The sequence below is a fragment of the Thunnus maccoyii genome, chromosome 12, assembly GCF_910596095.1.
Source record: "Thunnus maccoyii chromosome 12, fThuMac1.1, whole genome shotgun sequence".
Taxonomy (NCBI): domain Eukaryota; kingdom Metazoa; phylum Chordata; class Actinopteri; order Scombriformes; family Scombridae; genus Thunnus; species Thunnus maccoyii.
In genome coordinates this window covers 10,252,134-10,272,727 of record NC_056544.1, presented here as the reverse complement: position 1 = coordinate 10,272,727, position 20,594 = coordinate 10,252,134, and the positions used below count along the sequence as shown (strand labels likewise).

General features: G+C 41.6%; 2 protein-coding genes across 4 annotated transcripts in view; one reads left to right on the top strand and one right to left on the bottom strand.

Moving 5' to 3' along the window:
- Positions 1-356: 356 nt before the first annotated feature.
- Positions 357-7,885, bottom strand: zgc:153115 (uncharacterized protein LOC768186 homolog). Its single transcript, XM_042428078.1, has 2 exons — positions 6,812-7,885; positions 357-4,960 (listed from the first exon to the last, which is right to left on the bottom strand). The coding sequence occupies exons 1-2, from the start codon at positions 7,329-7,331 to the stop codon at positions 4,716-4,718; spliced, it is 765 nt and encodes a 254-aa protein (XP_042284012.1). The 5' UTR covers positions 7,332-7,885; the 3' UTR covers positions 357-4,715.
- Positions 7,886-8,110: 225 nt separating this feature from the next.
- LOC121908222 overlaps positions 8,111-20,594 on the top strand; it is a 37,384-nt gene continuing 24,900 nt past the window's right edge. The window contains exons 1-30 of one of the 3 annotated variants that reach the window (XM_042428076.1): positions 8,111-8,140; positions 9,290-9,340; positions 9,506-9,672; positions 9,786-9,856; positions 10,099-10,264; positions 10,505-10,642; positions 10,874-11,051; positions 11,135-11,280; positions 11,761-11,864; positions 12,725-12,890; positions 13,094-13,279; positions 13,393-13,545; positions 13,778-13,922; positions 14,474-14,632; positions 14,838-14,956; positions 15,050-15,277; positions 15,947-16,105; positions 16,251-16,435; positions 16,542-16,724; positions 17,059-17,150; positions 17,674-17,843; positions 17,996-18,149; positions 18,228-18,304; positions 18,393-18,573; positions 18,751-18,906; positions 19,133-19,266; positions 19,446-19,604; positions 19,701-19,884; positions 19,985-20,196; positions 20,315-20,503. In XM_042428076.1, coding sequence (XP_042284010.1) covers positions 9,664-9,672; positions 9,786-9,856; positions 10,099-10,264; positions 10,505-10,642; positions 10,874-11,051; positions 11,135-11,280; positions 11,761-11,864; positions 12,725-12,890; positions 13,094-13,279; positions 13,393-13,545; positions 13,778-13,922; positions 14,474-14,632; positions 14,838-14,956; positions 15,050-15,277; positions 15,947-16,105; positions 16,251-16,435; positions 16,542-16,724; positions 17,059-17,150; positions 17,674-17,843; positions 17,996-18,149; positions 18,228-18,304; positions 18,393-18,573; positions 18,751-18,906; positions 19,133-19,266; positions 19,446-19,604; positions 19,701-19,884; positions 19,985-20,196; positions 20,315-20,503 — 4,203 coding nt within the window. In that variant the 5' untranslated portion in view covers positions 8,111-8,140; positions 9,290-9,340; positions 9,506-9,663. The other 2 variants (XM_042428075.1, XM_042428074.1) reach the window with 2 other exon arrangements.

Sequence of the window (20,594 nt, the reverse complement as noted above, 5' to 3'; positions counted from 1 at the left end):
ACTGTCATAGGGAAGAAATAAAGGGTGAAGAGAAATATATATTAATGTGCATCTACCCTTTTGGGTAGATTAGGAGAAATCAGAACCAGAGAGACAATCCTAAAATGGAGACTTCAATAAGCTCTGCCAGACACTGACATCCTGTTAAAGCTAATACAGGCTAATACAACCTGGGTACATTATAGGATGTTTTAACAATGGAAGATGCATCATGCTATTTAAATCATGTGTTTAGAATCGTAACTCATATTTGAGATTCAGCTAAGCCACTTTAAACTCCTCAAATAAATGTGTGCTTGTAGTCCACCATCAGCGAGCAGAAGAAACTCCCACAAAAAAAGAGATGAACACAGCAACCAACTTAAGGATTTTTATTTTTCAAAAAGCACTGGTATTTTCATGTCAAGCAAACAATGGAACCATTTAATATTAGTACTGTTCCATATCACAAAATGAGTTATGAAAAGAATAATTAAACCACACAAATGATACGTTTTTTTGTAATAAATTAATCAGCATAACAAAAGAAAATAAAACATGCTTGTACTTCGGTGTTGCACAGGAAATATTGAAACTCCCAATGCTCAAAATTTAAGACACCTGAGAATATAAATATCAAAACAGCTTGTTGCAGCAATTATTTAGTTCCACAGTTCCTCCTATTTTCCTTAACTAAAGCTTTGATAAGAGGATTAAAAAATTACATTAATGTAAAAATTAGGCATCAATTTAAAAAACATCCGTTTCTGTACAATGTGCATATCTGAATTAGTGTGGTGACAAGAGAAATTATCGCCATTTTTCTCAGCGAGGCAGCGCAATAAAAATTAAATCCAAAGTGGATAATGCTCGTCTGTCATCAAGCCACATTCAGTGATATGAACAAATAGATTTGGACTGAGCTCTTTCAATCGATATCTGCAGTGAAGTGACAACCTTTACATATCTTTACATTTTTGCTTTACATTTCAATACCCCTTTTAAAGCCTCTGTCCCATCCAGCAGAGACTCTTTCCCTTGGTGACCAAGTCCTGCTGGAATTTAAAGACAGGGGCTGTTGGTGCAAGATTTATCCAGTAGATTCATTTACCACCATCTATTAACAACAGAACTTCATTGAGGCAGGGGAAAGGAATTCTGTTACACAGGTAGTAGTGATGTTGCATAAAGACAAGATAAGGACAAGGGTACATAACAGACCATCTAGGTGCAGCTGATAATTACATATTTCTGAAATCCAAGGCTCAATGGCTTTATAAGAATTTCTGAAAGACAGGTTTGGATGGATTTTGTACAGACACCGCGGGAAAAAAGTGTGAGGTATGTTCTTATTGTGATATTATAGCTTTGAGACCCGGAAAGAGTCTGTGTGAGAAGACACTTCCATTTGTGAGAAGAGATGGAAGGAAAAGATTTCCATTTGAAAACGTAGAAAACAGGTACATTGTGTGAGTTCATTTGTTAAACAGTCCATGCGTTCAAGGTTACTGCCAGCAGCAACCAAAAACTGTCAACAGATCAGACCTCTGGAGAGGAACCGGTACAAATTTCAAAGCATTGCATTCACTCGGATGAGTACAGCTCCCATTAAAATACCCAACAGTGAAAAGATATATGAAGATGGACTACTGGTGGTTTGACATATAAATGAGGAAGACATCTGCAGTCGTTCTCTTCGATCTTAGTGTGGATGAAACAATGTCAACAGATGTGGGAACAGCGTTGAATTGTGTTCCGTCTGGAAAAATAATAATAATAAAAAAAAATACACAAATTCCACAACAACAGATGGCCTGGATGACTAAGCAAACACTAAAATCAACAAGAACGAATTCAAATCAACAACTAGCCAGTTCTTTTTATCACACTTTCTAAAGCACTTGGACAAAAGGCAGTTTTACAAACCATTGGTTATCAACACATTAGCAAAGTTCCACAGTGCTCACTTGGAGAAGTATAGTAACAGTGCAAGCCATTACACTATTTAGCCGAATACACCTGTAAGAAAAAAGTGCCATATTGCATAATGAGTATCTGTAATGAGCCTGCAAGAGGCTCCATATATACCTATACAATGATCCAACTGTAAACATGGTGCAAAGTAGTTATGACATAGTTTAAGGCTTTCAGAGTTTCCTGAAGAAGTGTTGTTCACTGAGATAAAGGAATATGTCCATGAGCTGGACAAACAGTGTGGAAACATTAAAAAAAAAGATTCAACCTCTCTAGAATCAGACCTGGATACTGTATGTACTCGAATAGATGTTAAATATCTAAATTACTTGAGGTTTGCTTGATTTCAATGTTATCTTTTTGAGTGATTCTTCCTGAAATACATGACTGTTACTTTTTTTTTCTGGCAAGATAGGAATATTTGGGTGCCAGATTGCTGAAATGTTCAAAACTTCCACCAAAATAGTGACATATTTATCACAGCAGACGTTTTGATTTTCACACAGGTTTAACTAATAACATTATTAATGGCTGCGTTCTACTTAGGAGTGACAGCGGCCTGATATTGTGCATGTTGGTTCAATGACACGCCAACATAGAATACAACCATCGTTAATGTTATTAGTTACACCTGTTTTTCCTGCTACAAAAGGTCATAAATATCCACTAAAATAAAATGTCCACTGGTATTAGCTTTCATGAATAGCAGCAGGCTGACAATGTTCTGTTTACTCGAATATTTTTACCCATAATGATTATGATTGATATAATTGGAATTATTTTTATTACTCAGCACTATCACATGAACGCTTCATGTAAGACTCTGGTTTCTCTGCTGCTGAAACTGTGTAAAAGATGCTGAAATGCGCTCTGCTGTCAAGCTCCACACCCCTGAAGAGTGAGCGAGTTTTTACTCTGAAGGCAGCAGGCTGAAAATCAAGCTTGTGTCATCTTTTTTTCCCCCAAATATTTTTGATATCACATACACACTTTTCCAAGTTCTGTCGCTAACAAAAACGCATACTAAAAAAAACAAACATACACACCGACACTCACAGGCAATGCCATCCTATCAAGCGTATACTGTTACCCCTAATATAAGGACTACAATTCAGTATTAATTCTGCTGCTAGTAGCATTACGATTTTTCTCTACATTAAAAGCTTAAAGCTTATATACATTTGCATCAGTATTAGACATAATAGTACTGTGTATTATATGTCAGCATTTCATGAGTGATAACTGATCTAGACTTAAGGATGGCGTGCAAACAGCTCTTCTACAGTGAAGCTTGATCCACTTTCTGGCAAAATTAATATTTGATCTATAGTTATATTGGATATACAAGAAAAAAATCGACAAATATCGCCTCAATGATGATGTTTACTAATGCAATAAAAAAATGAAGGAATGTGTCACCACTAAAACTTGAAGAATATGGAATCTGCAAAGCTAAAAAAAAAAAAAAAAAACCAAAGAAAGCTAAAAAAAAGCTTCTAGTCACTGCCTCGCTACCTAACATCACAATATTGTGCTACTCATGGTAAATAAATGGTACTCAACAACAATCTACAAATTAACCACAAGAACTGAGGAGTTTTGGCTGATGATGGGTGTGCTGATTTTTACAGAAAACGTGAAAAATCCCTGCAATTTGTGAAAGTGTTTTCAGTTTGAGAAAACGAGGTTATGTTTAGGGTTGGGTCAGTTTTATCAATTCAAATCTGCTTGTTGATTCCAACTCTTATCGAATCCTGAGTGAGAACAGAAACCAAAATGTGTTGAAAACAAAAACCACATTTATTTTCAGTAGATTTGTTCTACTGTAAACATCTGTCACAAATGACAAGGTATGCTGCAATTCTTTTTGGTTATAAGATAAAGAAAAATATTAATATTCTCTGTTGTGTCATTTAAAAGAAGAATGGATGCCGTTTTACATTCGTTTTCGCTCTCTGGCCTTATACGTGGTTGTATTAGGCATCGTTTCAAATCAGTGAGCAGGACTGCTTTACGGCAATATTGGTTTTACAGGACTTTTACATCAATGTGGTGAAATACCTTTGTTTGTCAGGTATTTCATTCAGCAGATTTACCAAAAACAGACTGGTTATTTTATCTGTAAAGAAATTTTCAGACCTTGGACATAAAAATACTGCATTATAATACCATTCTGTAGTAAATATATTGCCAAGTTAGCCAGACTTTCCTCCCTGACGCATATTTACTGATGCAGTGATTACATTTCACTGTATTATTACTATTTTTTTGTGAAGCTTAGCCATACTTTAGAAAGCTAGGTCCAATCCGCCATATTGTAAACACTTCACACGCGCTTTGATACACGTGTAATTGTTGATGTTAAATGGAAGTGCAATACATCCAAACCTTACATTCAGGAATCGATAAGTGGAATCGAAAAGCACATTTCTTATCAAATCCGCAGTTCTTATGGATTCGGAGCCGGTTCCAATTCAGTACCGGTTTTCAGTACCCAACCCTAGTTATGTTGAGCAGGTGGATAGTGGTCACATGACTCATCTGTGTGGATGGAGAGATGAGGCTACTTCCCCCTCACATCCAGCTCTGTGTGTGTTGGCTTGTGTACGTGTGTGTATGTGCACATTGTAGAGTACAACACAGCAATGCTAAATCCTAATCAGTGGATCTGATTGTAGCTGGTTAACTTGAAACCACTATGACCTTCTGTGCTCCTGTCGACCCCAGTACGCAGGAAACCCTGCCCCCCGAGCCAGACCATCTTAATGGTGTATGGCTGGGCTGGGAGAGGAGGATGTGCCCTTGCTGCGTCCCAACATGGAGGGCTGGAAGTCAGGATGGCGGCGGGCGTGCTTAATCAGATGGTCACTTCGCATGAAGCGTTTATCGCACAATGGGCACAGGAAGCGTTTCTCCCCTGTGTGGGTGCGGGTGTGACGGGCCAGCTCATCGGAGCGGGCGAACTTCTTCTCACAGTCGGGCCAGGTGCATGGGAAAGGCCTCTCACCTGCAGCATGGAGACAGAAGAGCAGCGAGAACCATTAAGCATCATATCACTTATCAATAACATAGCGTTGCATCAGTGCGGAACACTGATTAAACAGCAGCAAATATTTCTAATTATTTTCATTATTGATTAATCGTTTGGTAACCTCACTAAAGCCAAAGGTGACATCTAAATAGCTCGTTCTGTCCAATCAACAGTCTAAAACTCCAAAATATTCAATTTAGTATCACATAAGACAACGAGAAGCAGCAACCCCTCAAATTTGAGAAGCTGAAATGAGGGAATATGGGGCTTTACAAAAATCACTTCATTGATCGATTATCAAAATAGTTGCAGATTAATTTGGTATCAATCCACTAATCAATTAATTGACTGATCATTTCAGCTCTAATTTGTGCATTTGTGTGTGTGCAACAGCTGTGCAGCCCTTTTTTCTTTCATTGTAATATGTCTATAAATAAAAACCAAGAGTCTGGCTCAACTGTTCCAACAATAATAGTGATTTATTTTCATTATTTCAACAAAATGGCCTCTGACTTTGTGCAAGCATTTTATAGTAAAAGATTTTCCTTAAAGCCAATATAATAAGTGGCTTTCAACAGAACTATGAAGGACAGGATGGGTTTTCATTGCTTATCAGTTTTTGTTTGTAAATGCTGGTTGGCAATGTGTGGCTGCACCCCTACAGCAAACTTCAGCTTCAGCTGAGCACATTATACACCAATTTAGTGACACAAATCTACTGTCTGCAGTACTTTTATGGAATTTAAGTGGACAAAATATTAAACTCTGTACGTGACAAAACATATCTGGGATTTAGATACTCCAGATTAGTCTTCCTAAGCTACTACTATCCTTAATCGCCTACAGTCAACATGAGTCAACCCGGGATAAGCGAGTAGGATGCTCGGTGCCATTTTCAAGATCACAAAGCCAGGCCACGTTGTTGTTGCAGAACTCTTTGTGGGCGTTCCCACCACAGTTTCTTTGAGCCGTTTCCTGTCCTTAATCCGTTTGCGCCTGCTCCATGACCTGAACACACCGATTCCCCTCATTTTGCGAATTGAAAAAAATGGCATGCACATTTCAACTCAGTAGTAGAGTTTCGGTATCATTTTGACGAATTTGCCAATTTTCAACCACCTGTATCCTTTTACATAGTACCAACAGACGACTGAAAGTTCACACTTACAAAACGGTGATTAAAAAAATGTGTAATTATGAGACATAGGGGTAACGCATCCATTATCGGACGCCCCTCTCTCTGCAGCACTTCTTGGCCGTTTTATCAGTGAGTTACACATTGCAGACAATAGAGCACATAACAACCTGTCAGTGGACGCCAGGGAAGGGAGGTGATTCCCAGAGAAAAAAAAAAAAAAAACTAAATACCAAAACATCAAGCACTGACTGCTGCCATCAACAGGATAGGCTGCGTCCGACAATGAACTCTCCTCTGTCGACGCTACGGTTTCATCTTACGTTCATTTCATATGCAAATCCAGTCGAGAGGAAGACCTTCGTCACCGGTTTTAACGTCCAGCCCAGTTCTTTTGTTAGTTTACTTCTTTGTCAGAGTCTCTAAAGGGGAGTTTCTGTATTTCCCCCTTTGTTTGGGCCACATTATCGGACCAAGGAAGAAATACGCACCACCACGCTACTAGTGCGTAATCCCCCAAAGTACAAAAGAACACAACACTTCCCATATTTACTCGATATAATGGCAGTGACTGTAAGGACGTGCATGGCACCAAGTGAGCAGAAGTTATGCACAAAGTTTAGTTGGGGTCAGACATTAATGTACACAACATATGAAGTGCTGATGCAACCATATTGTTGTTGTCTTCATACCTGTGTGTGTCCGGATGTGCGCCTTCAGGTGGGACGACTTCCCGTAAACTCTGTCGCATCCGTCAAACGTGCACTGATGTCGCTTCACCGGGGACCGCGGGGCCCCCACGCCTCCTCCTCCTCCTCCTCCCCCCCTCAGCTGCTGCTGTTGCTGCTGCTGTCCGGGGACCGGGGTGGCGGAGGGGGTCATGGTTGGGGTAGTCGGGTCGGACAACGTGGTGTAACCGCTCTCCCCACCACACGAGGAGTTGCTGCTCTCCGAGTAGGCCGACATCGGGCGGAACTTGCCGTGCAGGTCGGTGAGGATACCGGCCACCGCCATCATGTTCGCCCCCTCCAGCCGCAGAGTCTCCCGCACCTCCCTGTCCTCGCTCGACCCGTCGGGCTCCCCGGGGAGCAGGCCCACCGTGGCCGACTGGCTGGCGGGGGCGACCGGGGTGGGTCTGTGCAGCACAGGACCGCTAGATATCGATACCAGACACTCGGCAGCGAAATAATCAGATGAAGCAGTCCACGACATTGTTATCTGTCTAGTTTTAGTTAGTTTAGCCTTAAAATAACGAAAAAAATCCGCCAGGAGGGGCTAACGTTAGTCTGATCCCGACCTCGTTTTCGTCAAACTCGACGACGCAACCGTTCCCAACTGAGCCTTGTTACCGCCATACAGTGTATCAACAGTTTCAAAAATGTCAAGTAAATCAAAGAAAAGGCACAATTTGGGAGTAATAATGTGCTAAAACCGTGCTAATACCTCCAGCCCAACATGCGTGCCCCTCACTGTCTGACGGTTCATTGTGTCTGAGCCTCCGAGAAGCCGGTCAAACCTACGCCCCCTGGCCCGGACTAAGGATGCGTTCACGGTCTATCGGTTCAAAATGTATTCGGATGTTTATGTGTTTGAATTAGTGTAAAAAGTCACCAGGTTTTCTATATTTTTTAGTTATAATAAGTGCATTATTGATTCGATAAGTCACACATTTAACTTGTTGTCTTACATAAAATCACAAATTTTATTACCAAACACAAATGTACAATCTAGCACCTAGACGTTTACTTCTATTATATGACACCTAAATTACACGCATAGTTGTTTCATATTTTATCATGTCAAAACACATTTGGCATATTTAATGTTTTTAAAAAAAGCTTCACTGCTACCATCATTTCATGATTTGAGAAGTGGGGTGAAAGGGGGTTAACGGGTTTTTTCAAATAAAGTTCTCAAATACCATGTTTTTCGTGTGCTTTGAATGTAACCTGAACTCGCAGCACGCAGTGACTGACGTCGCAGCACGGGCGTGGACCGCGGCGGCGGGTGCATCGTGGAAAGTAGGTGGCAGGCAGCTTGGGTAATGATGGGGGAAGGAGATGGGGATGAAAGGCGTGTTGGGTAATTTAGTCTCGGCCCAGTTTCAAGCTGAACGTGGCTGAGTGGTGGAGGGCTTTTCTTTTTGCAATTTGGGCCAATATAGTTCTATAAATGGCCATCATTGCCCCCCTTTAATCATTACTTTGTCAACTGTTTCTATCCAAGACACAGACACTAGATGTCTCTCTTCTCTTTGCACTTACCCCTCAAGTGTGGTCGCTCCTTCTCAAAGAAGTTTATGAACCAGCTTTCAATAGATTAAAGCCCACGCTGGTTGTGTGGCTTATTGATTATGGTCATATTGAAAGTGTGTATATATGTGTGTATCCTCAAATAATCTCCAAGCAAATATATAATGTAAAAGGAAGGGTACAATAACACAAACACTTGTTTGTGGCTCTGTTTTGTATGCTGTTCTATTATTTTATATTGTAAGGTGTTCTTGCTATTTTGTCCACCCCTTAATGAGATACCCAGGCCATCTCTGCAGAGAACCTGTCAGATAACTGTCTCACATCATACAATATGGTGCCAGTACACTAAACTGAATATTCTGTCCATATGTGGCTTGTGTCTAATGTTAGTCCAAGTTAATGGGGGAGGTTTAAGGAAACCTAATTTTTTGGTGGGGGCCGGTGTTGTGTCAAGTGATTGGCTCAGTGGATGTTTGTAGCTCCAGCTTGGAAGGTATTTCCTGATTGGTTGCTGTGAGCAGTATGGGTCACTGTGGAAGCCCCCATACAAGCGTGGTCATTCAGTGGCTGTGAACAGTGCTTGGTTTTCATCTCGCTTACATGTGGAAGCTCGGAGCCAGACAGACCTGCAGTGACTTGGGGTTGCTATAGCTATGTCCTTGCTTAATTGTCTACATGTTACATTCATTTTTCTCCTGCTACATGGTGAGTTTTATGGCTTTTGTTGTGAGTACTATTCATTCTTTGTGTGTCATTTCATTTGTCATTGAAAGAAAAGTGAAAGACTTGCTAAGAGTCAAGATGACATCCATGACTGCTGGTGTTCAGTATGAAAGTATAACAGGCTTTCTTTGAGAAAAGTTGTTCTTTTTTTGTCATTATCTGTGAGATTTTTTGACTTGACTTTCTGTGCAGTAGGTGATTGCTTTCAGACGGAGCCTAATCTCTGTGATTCAAGTTGTGCTGGTGAGAATTCAGTTTGTTACTTATTGTGCAACATCAAATTTGATGGATGCTTACTGAGAAACACTTTAATAATGATGCAAAACAGCAAATTACTACATCACAATAACTGCCTCACTGAAACACATTTTTCTTTGAATCTTCTTCTCATTTTTTTCATGTCTGTAGAGTTTCCTACCTCTGACTTGTCCTATCAGAGAGGGGTGAGGTATACTTACAGGTATAGCACAACAATTACCACAACGCTACATGGCTCCAACGCTGGCAGGAATGGACTGGCTTTGGACTGTGTGGTTGATATTGACGTAGTTTCCAAGTGTCATCTCATGATGCAGGTCAGCTTTCATGAAATTCTTTTTGAAAGAGAAAAAGCATTCTATACGAAGTAGTGCATAGATTATAATATGATAATTAATGATTTTGTTTCCTGCACATCTTTGCCGAACAGATTAGGAATCCACAGATAAAGCGGCTTTCTCCTCAGAAGGAACATTCAGTGCAGCGCTTAAAAAGCTTGAGGTAATATACAGTAGATTTCATACAGTTTGGTGTGTTTTCACAGTGAATAGTAAATTAATGAATGCTTGCTTATTTTGCATATGTGTCTTCTCTCTGTGTACAGCGCTCAAAACAAACATTTAGCCCAGATCATTTTGGAATGCTACAACTGTTTTTCCTATGAATGTGATACTCTGTTCAGATGCTTGACTTGTCTGCGTTCTCGGGTCTCGGGGGGCTCATCTGGTGTTTTTGTTTCCCAGGGAGTCACTGGAGAGAACACGCCTCAAGTTCTCCCTCCAGGGTGGAAAGGTCACGGCCCTCTGTCTCCAGGAGGGGGAGCAGGTGTGGGCCCTCAACATTAAAAGGGCCCTTCTGAGCATGCTCCAGACCTCCCGCACGGCCTCCAAACAGGAATTAGAAAAGGAGGTTAGGGTTGATGTTCCCTATAATACACATTCAAATTACAACAGTCTACAACATGAAGAGCTTTTGTACAAGTTTAGGCAGAAAAACAACAGTAAAGGCAACAGCAGCCACTTCCCTAGTCTGACTGGTACCGCCTTTACTTCTGCTACTAACAATAACTGTCATTAACACTGTCATGCCATTATATAGTGCATTCAGATGATATGATTATCTGACTTTGCTTTAATGCCTCTTCCTCAGACAGATGTGTACGGGACGTGCACCAGCAGGTATGAGAGACGAGGACCTGTGCTGCTGAAAACCAGGGATCTAAAACAGTGCCAGCAGTCCAGGCTGGCAAACTTCTGGCCCCATTCAGTAGCTCTAACTGATGATACAGTGAGTTTACCCCTATGTCTTCCTTGTTTAAAAATGTATTGAAATGTGGTTTAATGGTGCTGGATTCCCTTTTTATTTCTCTGGTATCTCAGTTAGAAAAAAAGAAGTAAAAAAGCAGTGATAACATCAATTGCCATCAAAACTGTCAGCAAAAACTAAGATAACATCAGTCAAATGGTTGATTCATGCTTTATGATAGGAGGTTGGTTTCTCTTCTGTCTTTGTCTCCAGTCGGTGCAGTCGGAGCTACACTGTGTTCAGCGCCATGGCTCTACAGTTATGGAAGAGGTCAACTGTACTGAAGTTGTTTCCATGGCAACGTGGTCCAGGACTGCAGGGCTGGTGAAGACCCAAACTGTGTCTACCCTGCTGCTGCTCAGAGCCCAGCCAGGGACACCTTCAGAAGCAGGTGAGGAGGGAGCAATTTTGCACTGTATCATATGATAATTACAGCGGATTCCTTTATGTTTGTTTCCCTTATTTCTCCTGCAGATTCCTTAGTTCTCGGTGTACTAACGGACCTGAAGTTTGAGGAGGAGGAGGGGCCGGCACGGCCAGGAAAAGCCAAACTGTCGACACCTCAGCAAGCCAGTCAAACTGTCAGGATGTTATGTAGCCTCACCTCAGACCCACAACTGGTAGGCCTCAAATACAACAGGTTCCACTCAACTTTTACCTGTATTATCTGTAAGAAGCACTCAATGTATGTTTCAGTTTAACTGTCCTACACTGAAGGTGCGGCAAAGTTAAAGCCCCCAGTCCCAAGTTTCAGCAATGAATATGATTCACTTTTAAGTAGCCCGTTCTCCGCCAGACCACTGTTGGCTTGTTTGTATTTGTAAGTTGTGGCTTGACTTCCCCTGAGGCTTTGCTGTGTATGAGCCAATTATTTTAATGTGTCTCTCACAAAGGAGTTCAGTCAAACCTAATCTGGCAACCTTCATCAGAGACTGTTTATGCAGGATGTGTTTAAAAGGAACCGTCAGACCTAGAACCTGACACACTCTGTGATATAATTAATATGTGGGGATCAGATGATTTAAGGGATGAGAAAGTATGTTCACAACTCTGTAGGAGTTCATTGGCAATCTGTGTGTTTGTCCTTTATCCACTCCTAGGTATCACAACAGTTCCTTCAACTGGCTTTCCAGCTCAGAGATCTGACTCTCTCACAACTCGAGACGCTGTGGCAAGAAGCCTCTTTCAAGTGCCGCAATGACTGGTCAGTGTTTCCTCTGCAGTGGCATGCGCTCCACAGTATTTTACATTAGAATATTTTTGGGCTTGTCCTTCATGGTATCTCAATCTGTCTCCAACTGTTTCAATTACACAGTTAAACACTCTGTGCTATAATTAATAAAATATACTTTGCTTTGCTACCATTAAATTGGATTAAAGCTGAAGGAACTCTTGTTTATGTGTTAAAATGAGAAAAATACACAGCCTCTGGCTAAAGCAACAAGTAAACAAAGGGTGGTCTGTGTAAGATAGTAGCCAACTTAATCAGACTGAGACAGATGACCCAACAGAGCAGGACTGTGTCCCCTCCTCAGTCCTTTAAGCATTGTTTACCACAGAATCCAGCAAATACACCTTTATCATAGTGAACATTTTGACTTGTCAAACACAGGTGTAACTAATAAGCTTTAGAGGTGTTGGTAGGCAGATTTTGTTACCGTCAGACAAAGCCAGGCTAACTGTTTTCCCCTGTTTCCAGTCTTTATGCTAAGTTAAAGTAATCGTCCCCATGGCTATAGTGTCATATGTAGCGTACAGACATGAGAGTTGTATGAATCTACTCATCTAACTATCAACAAGAATGGGAATAAGCATATTTCCCAAAATGCCATACTATTCATATCAAGTTATTAGTCACACTTGTGTTTGAGAGGTCAGCTATAAACTGTGAGAGAGAGAGGTTCATACTAAATACAGTATTTGAGCTCTGCCATAGAATACAATGAACATTGACAGGTTTCCCACATTTGAAGGCTTCATATTGATCTTAACGACATAATAATCCCCCCATTATACATACTGACAGCAGAGGTTGATGCTGATGATTATTAACTGTTTTGACAGGCAGCCTTTGTTGGATGCATTACCAGCCTGCGGATCTGAAAACTGCATCATACTACTGAACAACCTAATGAAGAACAAAGAGTTGGAGGAAGAGCAGGCTCACTCTTTCCTCACCACCATATCCCTCATCCCTCATCCATCGCCACAAATCATCAACTCCATCAATGTAGGAATCGCTGTGGTGCTTTGACATGAATGATAACTTGAAATTTCTCATCAAAACTACATCCCGTTTTTACTCATGACATAGATATATTAATGAAATTGATGTTGGCAAAGATCTCTTGCAGAGATCTGTAAGATAAGATAATCATTCCCTCTAGTTTTTGTGAAAGAAAACGTAGCACGGAACTCTGCTGTTTGTGTTAGGCTTTAGTGGAAGATCCAGAGCTGCGGTCCAAGGCTCTGTTGACTGGATCATCTCTGGTCTATCAACTCTGCCAGAGGTCCCCAACATACTGCAGCGACCTTCCTCAGGTACAGACCTTCATACAGATGTTAGAAGAAACCCTGAGGGATGGCTGCGAAGGAGAGGAACCCACTCAAGTGAGAGAGGTACAGTAAATGTAGAGTCAGTGATAATTTAATATACTTTTCTAAATCGCGGATGTTTTGGAACAATTTCACATAAAAAAATCCTAATATGCATTTATGTTGTTGTCCGACAGCTTGTTTATGCTCTGAAATCAGTGGGAAACACTGGTCTGTCTGCTTCATCCTTCATTCCTCTGCTGAACCGCTGTGTGCTTGGACACTCAGCTGCACTGGAGCTGAGACTCGCTGCCGTTCAGGCCTTCAGACGCTTTCCCTGCTCAGCTAATGTGAGTTGAAAGAATGAAGAGTGAAATAAACTTTGGTTAGCGGCAAGTAAATAATGCATTTTTTGTTTGATTTATGGGGAAAAAACAGACATTAGTACATTTTATATGTAAAAAAGCTAAATATCTGAATGAAGTGATAATTGATTCATGATGAGTTAAGGTGGAGGTGAAGAGGTGAGAAGGTGAGCAGGAGCCTGACATCAGTGACTGACAGCAGTTTCCTTCCCTTTAGAGGTCTGTGCTGTTGCAGCTGTACCGCTCCTCCCAGGAGGATCCGGAGGTCAGAATCGCTGCATACCAGCAGCTCATGCACTGCCCTGACCAGGACGTGTTCGAAGTGGTGAAGACGACTCTGAGGAGTGAGAGCTCCAGCCAAGGTCTGATTCAAACCGCTGTGTTGTAGGAGATGCTCTGGTTTTGTAGAAGGATTGCCCAAATTAGCTCCTTCTAGTGAAAATGTTCAGCAGTGGCAATGAGAGGACTACAGTGGGTAGACAAAAACCCCCATATATGTTATGTAACTGTCACATTTTTGTTGGTTAGCTTCAACTTCAGAATGCTGTTTTTTATCAATGAAGTTTGTCTGTCTGCAAAGTATCTTTGACCAATGCACCTGCAGTTTACACACAAATTATTTTACCTATTTGGAGCTTTATTTGTTGTCTTGTTTCACTCTAAAACTCACATATCAAAGTGCTGAATGATCTTTTTTTAGAACTGACAATTGCTGCTAACTGATTTCATTATTATTTTGTGTACATCCTGTGTGTTTTTGGGAGCCGAGTTTGTTTAAAACCCCATTTTTAAATGTATAATTACTTGAATCAGCTTGAAAATGTATGGATGGATAGAGTTTCTTGAGAGATCATTTTCAGACCCTTTTTTAAATGTTATCCTTGTTCTGTTTGATTTTGTTTTGTTTCTCTAGTGGGCTCATATGTGTGGAGTCACCTGACTAATGTCTTGAGGAGCGAGGACCCCATGAAACACGCTTTAATTGAGTCACTGCCTGATGACATTATCAGCAGAGACTTTGAAGCTGAATTTTTGAAATACTCCTCTTATTCAGACTACACTGTTGCCTCAGGTAATGATGGCTGCGCTTTCAAGCTAATAATAATTAATATAAATATCCATAATTACAGTCAAATAGACCATTTGTAGTACTGCTGCTGTAATTACATACAATAGAGGTGATGATGATGATGATGGTGGTGCATTTAAAGGTACAGTGTGTATACTGAAAGCAGCTTACAGCCCTGTTTCTTTTCCTGATTTTTTGATTGTGTCAGGCATGGGAATTACAAATGTGGAAACATCTTTGGTTTTTTCCCCCAAATCATTTCTACCGAGATCTGCCTCTGCCAACCTGACGGCATATTTTCATGGTAGAGCCCACAACCTTCTGGAAGTGAGTTTGATATCCATTTGGTTTTTATTCCTATGTCCTCTTAAAAAAACTACAGACACGTTCAATACATATTCTTTGATTCCCAATTTATAGGTGGATCTTCACATTGAAAATGCTGAACCACTTCTGAAGAGCATTTTTGGTCACCAGACCCCCAATTCTGATGCAGACTCCACTGCTCAAAGTCAAAAACATGCACAGTCCAAAGAGACAAAGAGGACAAGAAGAAAAACAGATGACGGCCGTAGAGGAGAAAAAGAAACATGTTTATCCACCACCAACAGTTATCTGGACCAGGCCAGGGCCATGGTGAGACCGCCAGTGAGCTCTATTAGGCTGCTGTCTTATCATAGGAGTGTCTGTTGTGTACTGACAGGGCAGCAGGTTTTAGCTTGGTCATGTGGGATAAGACCAGACAAAGACCAGTTCTGTTGTGGGGCAGGTTGGGGGTGTTAGCAATGGACTAGTAGCCGTTTATATTGCATTTTAGCTTTTAGGCTTAAGATCAATACTTATCTTAAATTATGCTCAGTGTATTTGTAAAATACTGATATACTTAAAGTAAATGCATGTATAGCCAGCATTTTACTTTTACTTTTAAAGAGAGCAAGGACGAACTCAGAGTCATTTCTAAGATATAAAATAAAATTAAAATAAAATCTGGACTAAAGAAGGTTTTTTAAAAATCTGATAAGAGTGAAAAATGTCCACATTTAAAACCCTGGAAATGTGCTGGAGGTGGTAATGTGGGATAATCCTATAGATGGATGAAGAGCGGAGTTTAATTTTTAACTTATGACAGATAAGGTTAACATAAGAGGACATTTTGGATTGTTTTGCATAATTAAGTATCTATTGCAAAGTATTTTGAATGCATTTAATGACAGGATTTTTGTTTATGTTAAAAATTTTAAGTTTTGCAATAAAAGAAGGTAGTTTCATTGATTAATAATCAGTTTCCACCGCATGTTTTTGCTTTGTCTTTTCCAGTTGTTTGGGAGGAGGAAAATGGAGGAGAACATGCCAAAGTGTTGGGTTGGGGTGAAGGTGTTTGGGAATGAGCTCAGTGTGTTTACCTGTGAAGATCTCTACAATCAAATCAACCAGCTGTCGCTGAGTGCGGCAGGACTGGCTGTCAAACTGCTCAAGGTATCACAGTGGTTGTCCTGTAGACTGTTGTCACAGTCTCTAAACTCTGTCTGACTGTTTCCTCTCTCTGTTTACCCTCCTCTCTCTTTCTAACACACACTTGTTTTTTCCTCTCACTCTCCCCTCCTCCCTCTTTGTCTTCCAGGGTCATGAGGTGCAGTTGAACCACAGGGCTGTGCTGATGACAGAGGAGCTAGTTTTGCCGTCTCTGTCTGGTTTGCCCATCAAACTGGGCATCAACATGACGTCCCTCCTTTCACTGCGTCTGAAGGGCAACGCCAACTACAGGGACACTTCTCACTTCTCCCTCACTGGATACATCAAACCTAAGTACATCCATATAACCCAGCTTAACAGCAGCTACAACATTTGATTACAAACTGTGTCCGTCCTTGTTGCTGTGACAGAAGAGAGTAACTAGTCTCTGTGTTCTCAGTGCCTATGTGGGCCTGTCAGCCAGGATGGGGGTGGATGGCGCCCTGGGTCAGGCTGCAGTGGACTGGATCTCTGATTTGAGGAGCTCCACCAGTCTGGATGGCAGCATTCAGCTGCAGGAGGGACAGGATCTCAGGGTCACACTTAACACCCCAGAGGATGTCATGGACATCATGTCTTTTGAGTAAGTGTGGGCATTTTAACTGATTACATCATCGCAAAGCATCAGTAAATAAATCATCTGTATTAGTGAACATGTATGTTTAGAAATTCTTATGGATCAGTGTCACTTCATTTAGTCAAAATCCTCTACTTACTGCAGTATATTACATGGGCAAAAACCTAAAATGTGAAGGTGGACAATGTTCTGTGTGTTTTAGACTGTCTACTACATCATGTAGGTCTATCAACTGCATTACAAAAAATTGGAGCTATGAAGAAAAAAACAAAATAGGTGTTTACAGTGTTGCAGTTTTGTGAGGTATTCTTTAAAAGTGTGTAATCTTTGTGTTCACCAGCTCCCGAGTATTTCAACTCAGTGGTGACCACAGAGAGGAGATAAAAGGGCCAAAGAGTCGAATCCAGAAGACCACCTGCACCCCAAAGACCTGTAAGCTTTCATACCCTGTGTATCTCATCTATGTCATACACAGAGATTATTGGTCAATTGTTACTGACTATTGACCCATTTAAAAAAAAAAATTGTATAAACAATAATCAGCCTTTTCCAGCTGTAGTATATCTGAGTCTCGATCAATCTTGATCTGCATTAATACTAAGTCTATGTCTGCGCTGTTGATTATTTGAATATTACTGTCATATACATTTTTAGGCTTGCATCTCACTTTGTATCTGTCTGAGTAGCTGTAACTGTTCAGTTTAGCCAAATTACAGCACTATTTCGCTCGTGTCCTATCTTTCCAAAGGGGAACTGAACCACTTTATTTGTTTTGTTGCATTATTAATAGCTGATATTGGTTGCTATTATTTCTAGTCCACGCTTGGATGACATCTTTTGGTAGGTGTTGTTGGTCCAGTGGTGTGTGTATGTGTGTGTGTGACTACAATGGTCATATTTTAGTAGTTAGATTCATGATAAAACATTGACACAGATGATCCGTGTCACCTCGCAGGGTCCAAGATGGTTGGCTGGCAGCTGTGCTCCAATGCCTCTTACCCGTTTGCTGCTGTTGGTATTTCACTTCCCCCCTCTGGACCCGTCCACCTCTCCCTCAGGCTGCTGAAGCTGGACAGAGGCCTCCATTACTACCTGCTGGAGGCTGCCTACTCACTGCTCCCACAGGTACAAGAATTGTTGAGTCTCCATTAATATCTATTCTCTCTTTGCACTGAGAGGCATAATATAATCTAAATGGTCTTCAAGGGCTTAAAAGAGCATGATGATAGACCTGTGTGTATGTTCTCTAGTTTCACAATGTCACACCTGTGTTTCAGAGAGGCACCTGGCTTCCCAGAGAGGCCTCCATCCATCTCCTCCTGGCCACCCCTCAGTCCTCCATCCCCAGGGACATGTCTCTTGACCTGGCCTTCAACCCTCACAGACTGCTGCTGAGGATCACACATCCTCTGAAAACCATCCTCATACAAGGTTTGTCCGAGAGGAAAACAATGAGTAAGATCCCAACTTGTGTTAGCGACTAATGCTGAAAATGTGTCATTTTTTCAGGACAATTTGAACAAGAGAGGAATATAAAGACAGGAAAACTGGAGCTCTTGATTGATAGCGCTCTTTATTACATCATGGCAAGTACTGTTATATTCCTGTTCTCTTCATTTTGATATTAAAATAATCACCAGCCCTAAAAGATGTTAATTATTTTGTCCATTATAGGGTTTGGTTGACACACAGACTCTCATGTCAGAGCAGAGGACACGGTACCACTTTGAAGCCAAAATGGCTGCAGATGGACATCCCATGATCCTCTCTGCTAATGTTACCCGTGGACTGGGCAGGAAGACCAGCTTCTCTGCCACTGTAAAGAATGTATTTAGAGAAACTGCATCAATCTCAGGTATTCAACTGACACGACCAATTAATACGAATTTATCATCTATAAACTAGTTTTACACTCAACTTTGCACTTTTACTTGTAATTTAGCTGTATTCATAATCTCCCACACCAGCTTTTAGCATTTAGGTTGTTGATGTTGCATTTGGCAAAAGACATATAAGTAATATTTGTCTTCAGTGGCCCTGGAGCGCAGACGGGACGGCAGCAGCAGGCAGTACTCTGTGGAGGTGGAGCTCCTCTTACCTGGTGTAGTCGGCAGCAGAATGCTGGGACTGATGGAGCAGAAGGGCTCACTGTGGAGCTCCGCGCTCCGGCTCAAATATGGTCTGGGAGGTCAGTGACTGATTGCACACCACCGTTTAAGGTGCTGCCCATATGAGTGAACTCCTGAATCACCTGAAAACAACAAAACCCTGTGAGCAGCCTTTTCCTCAAAGGAACAGTTCACCAGTTCATTTTCTATTCCTCCAGATTTTTCCTTCCCCACCCTCAGGAAGAATATGTAGTCAATAAATATTTCACCATCATCAGATTCACTTGACCTTTGACCCCTGTGCAGGTGATGCCCGGCACCTGCGTCAGGAGTGCCACACATCTCAGAGACTGCGTAGTGAGAGGGACGCAAACCTCACCTACATCATGAGAGTCGATCATGAGTTCTACTGCTCCAACGCTGCTCCCATCAACCACAAGGTAACTGCAGACACGAGCCCACAGTATGACACAGATATTTGATTTCTTAGATAACCTCATTTACACCGTTAAATTATGTATTTTTTGTATCCTTGTGCTTCTCCTTTCCATACTGAAACTGGTAACTATTACTGTGACTGAAAGGTCTGTGGTTTCTCTTTTCATTGTGTCCTTCTCAGATCCACCTCAGGCATGAGGAAAGCCCCAGTCACGTTAAATCATCCCTGGACATGAGCTACGGCAAACACTGGGATGAGCTGAACAACAAACGCACACTCCTCCTGAGCCAGTCTTTCAAAAACCAGTCCACAGAAAATCACACCAGCTACACACTGGAGGTAAACACACCTGGAGATATAGTTTGATCTGTCATCTATGGCTTAAATTACTCCTGTTATTCTTACATCATCTTTTCCTCTCTCATGGGATTCCAGTTCAGTCTTCAGGTTCCAGAGAAAAATTTAAACTACCGCACCCAGCTCCTGCACTCCCACCTGAGACAGCTCGGATCTGAGAGCAGCACTCACCTCAAAATCAACTACAACAACTTGATGCCACTTGTGGCTGGGTTACACTGGAAAAGCCCTCCGAAGAATGCCTTGCAGAAGAAATGGGAAGGTAAAAAAGATTTTTCATGCCTAATATGTGATTTTAAAATTTGCTGCGTGAGTATACACCTGTAATAAGACTCTGACCAGCATCATATCTTTTGGCTCAGGCATGTTTAACATGGACACACCGTGGCTGTACATCCACACCACTCACAAGCTGAGCCAGCACCAGCGCCACACATTGCAGCTCACGTCAGAGTTGACAGCCAGCAAGTGGCTGACCATCCGTAACCTCATCCTGGAGGCTTTCTACAGGGACAGAGGCAGGGAAAGGGAGGCTCGTCTGGAGCTCTACACACCAGCTGCCACCTACCTCCAAGTAAGGAGAGAAGAGGCATCTAAAAGTTCAGAGTATCACAATTTAGTTTTTGGCTTAGTGAAATACTTTTCTATATGCGCATGCCCTCTGTCCCACCAACTCCTCCTTCCATCTCCAGGCAGGAGGGTGGGGCACGGTGGGGAAGCGAAACATGAAGGCCTCCTGCTCCTTGAGCTCCTTGTGGACTGCTCCGCTGAGAGGAGACGTCTCTCTGGAGGCCTCGAAATTCAGCCACACCCTGCAGATGGCCTCCAGCTACGGCAAGCACAATGTCAGCCTCACAGCTGCCCTGAACATCGTGGACAAGGTGGGTGGCGACACTGGGCTGCATCTGTGGAATGGGTGTGTTAGATTAAACACTTTCAGCATATTATAGAATTAAATTGTTTGTTTATGTT

Bases quoted from the DNA above. Each gene is read 5' to 3' on its own strand.
- zgc:153115 (XM_042428078.1), bottom strand. From the start codon at position 7,331: ATGTCGTGGACTGCTTCATCTGATTATTTCGCTGCCGAGTGTCTGGTA. The intron at 4,961-6,811 runs GTATGAAGACAA...TCCATGCTGCAG, and splicing joins GCACATCCGGACACACACAG to GTGAGAGGCCTTTCCCATGC.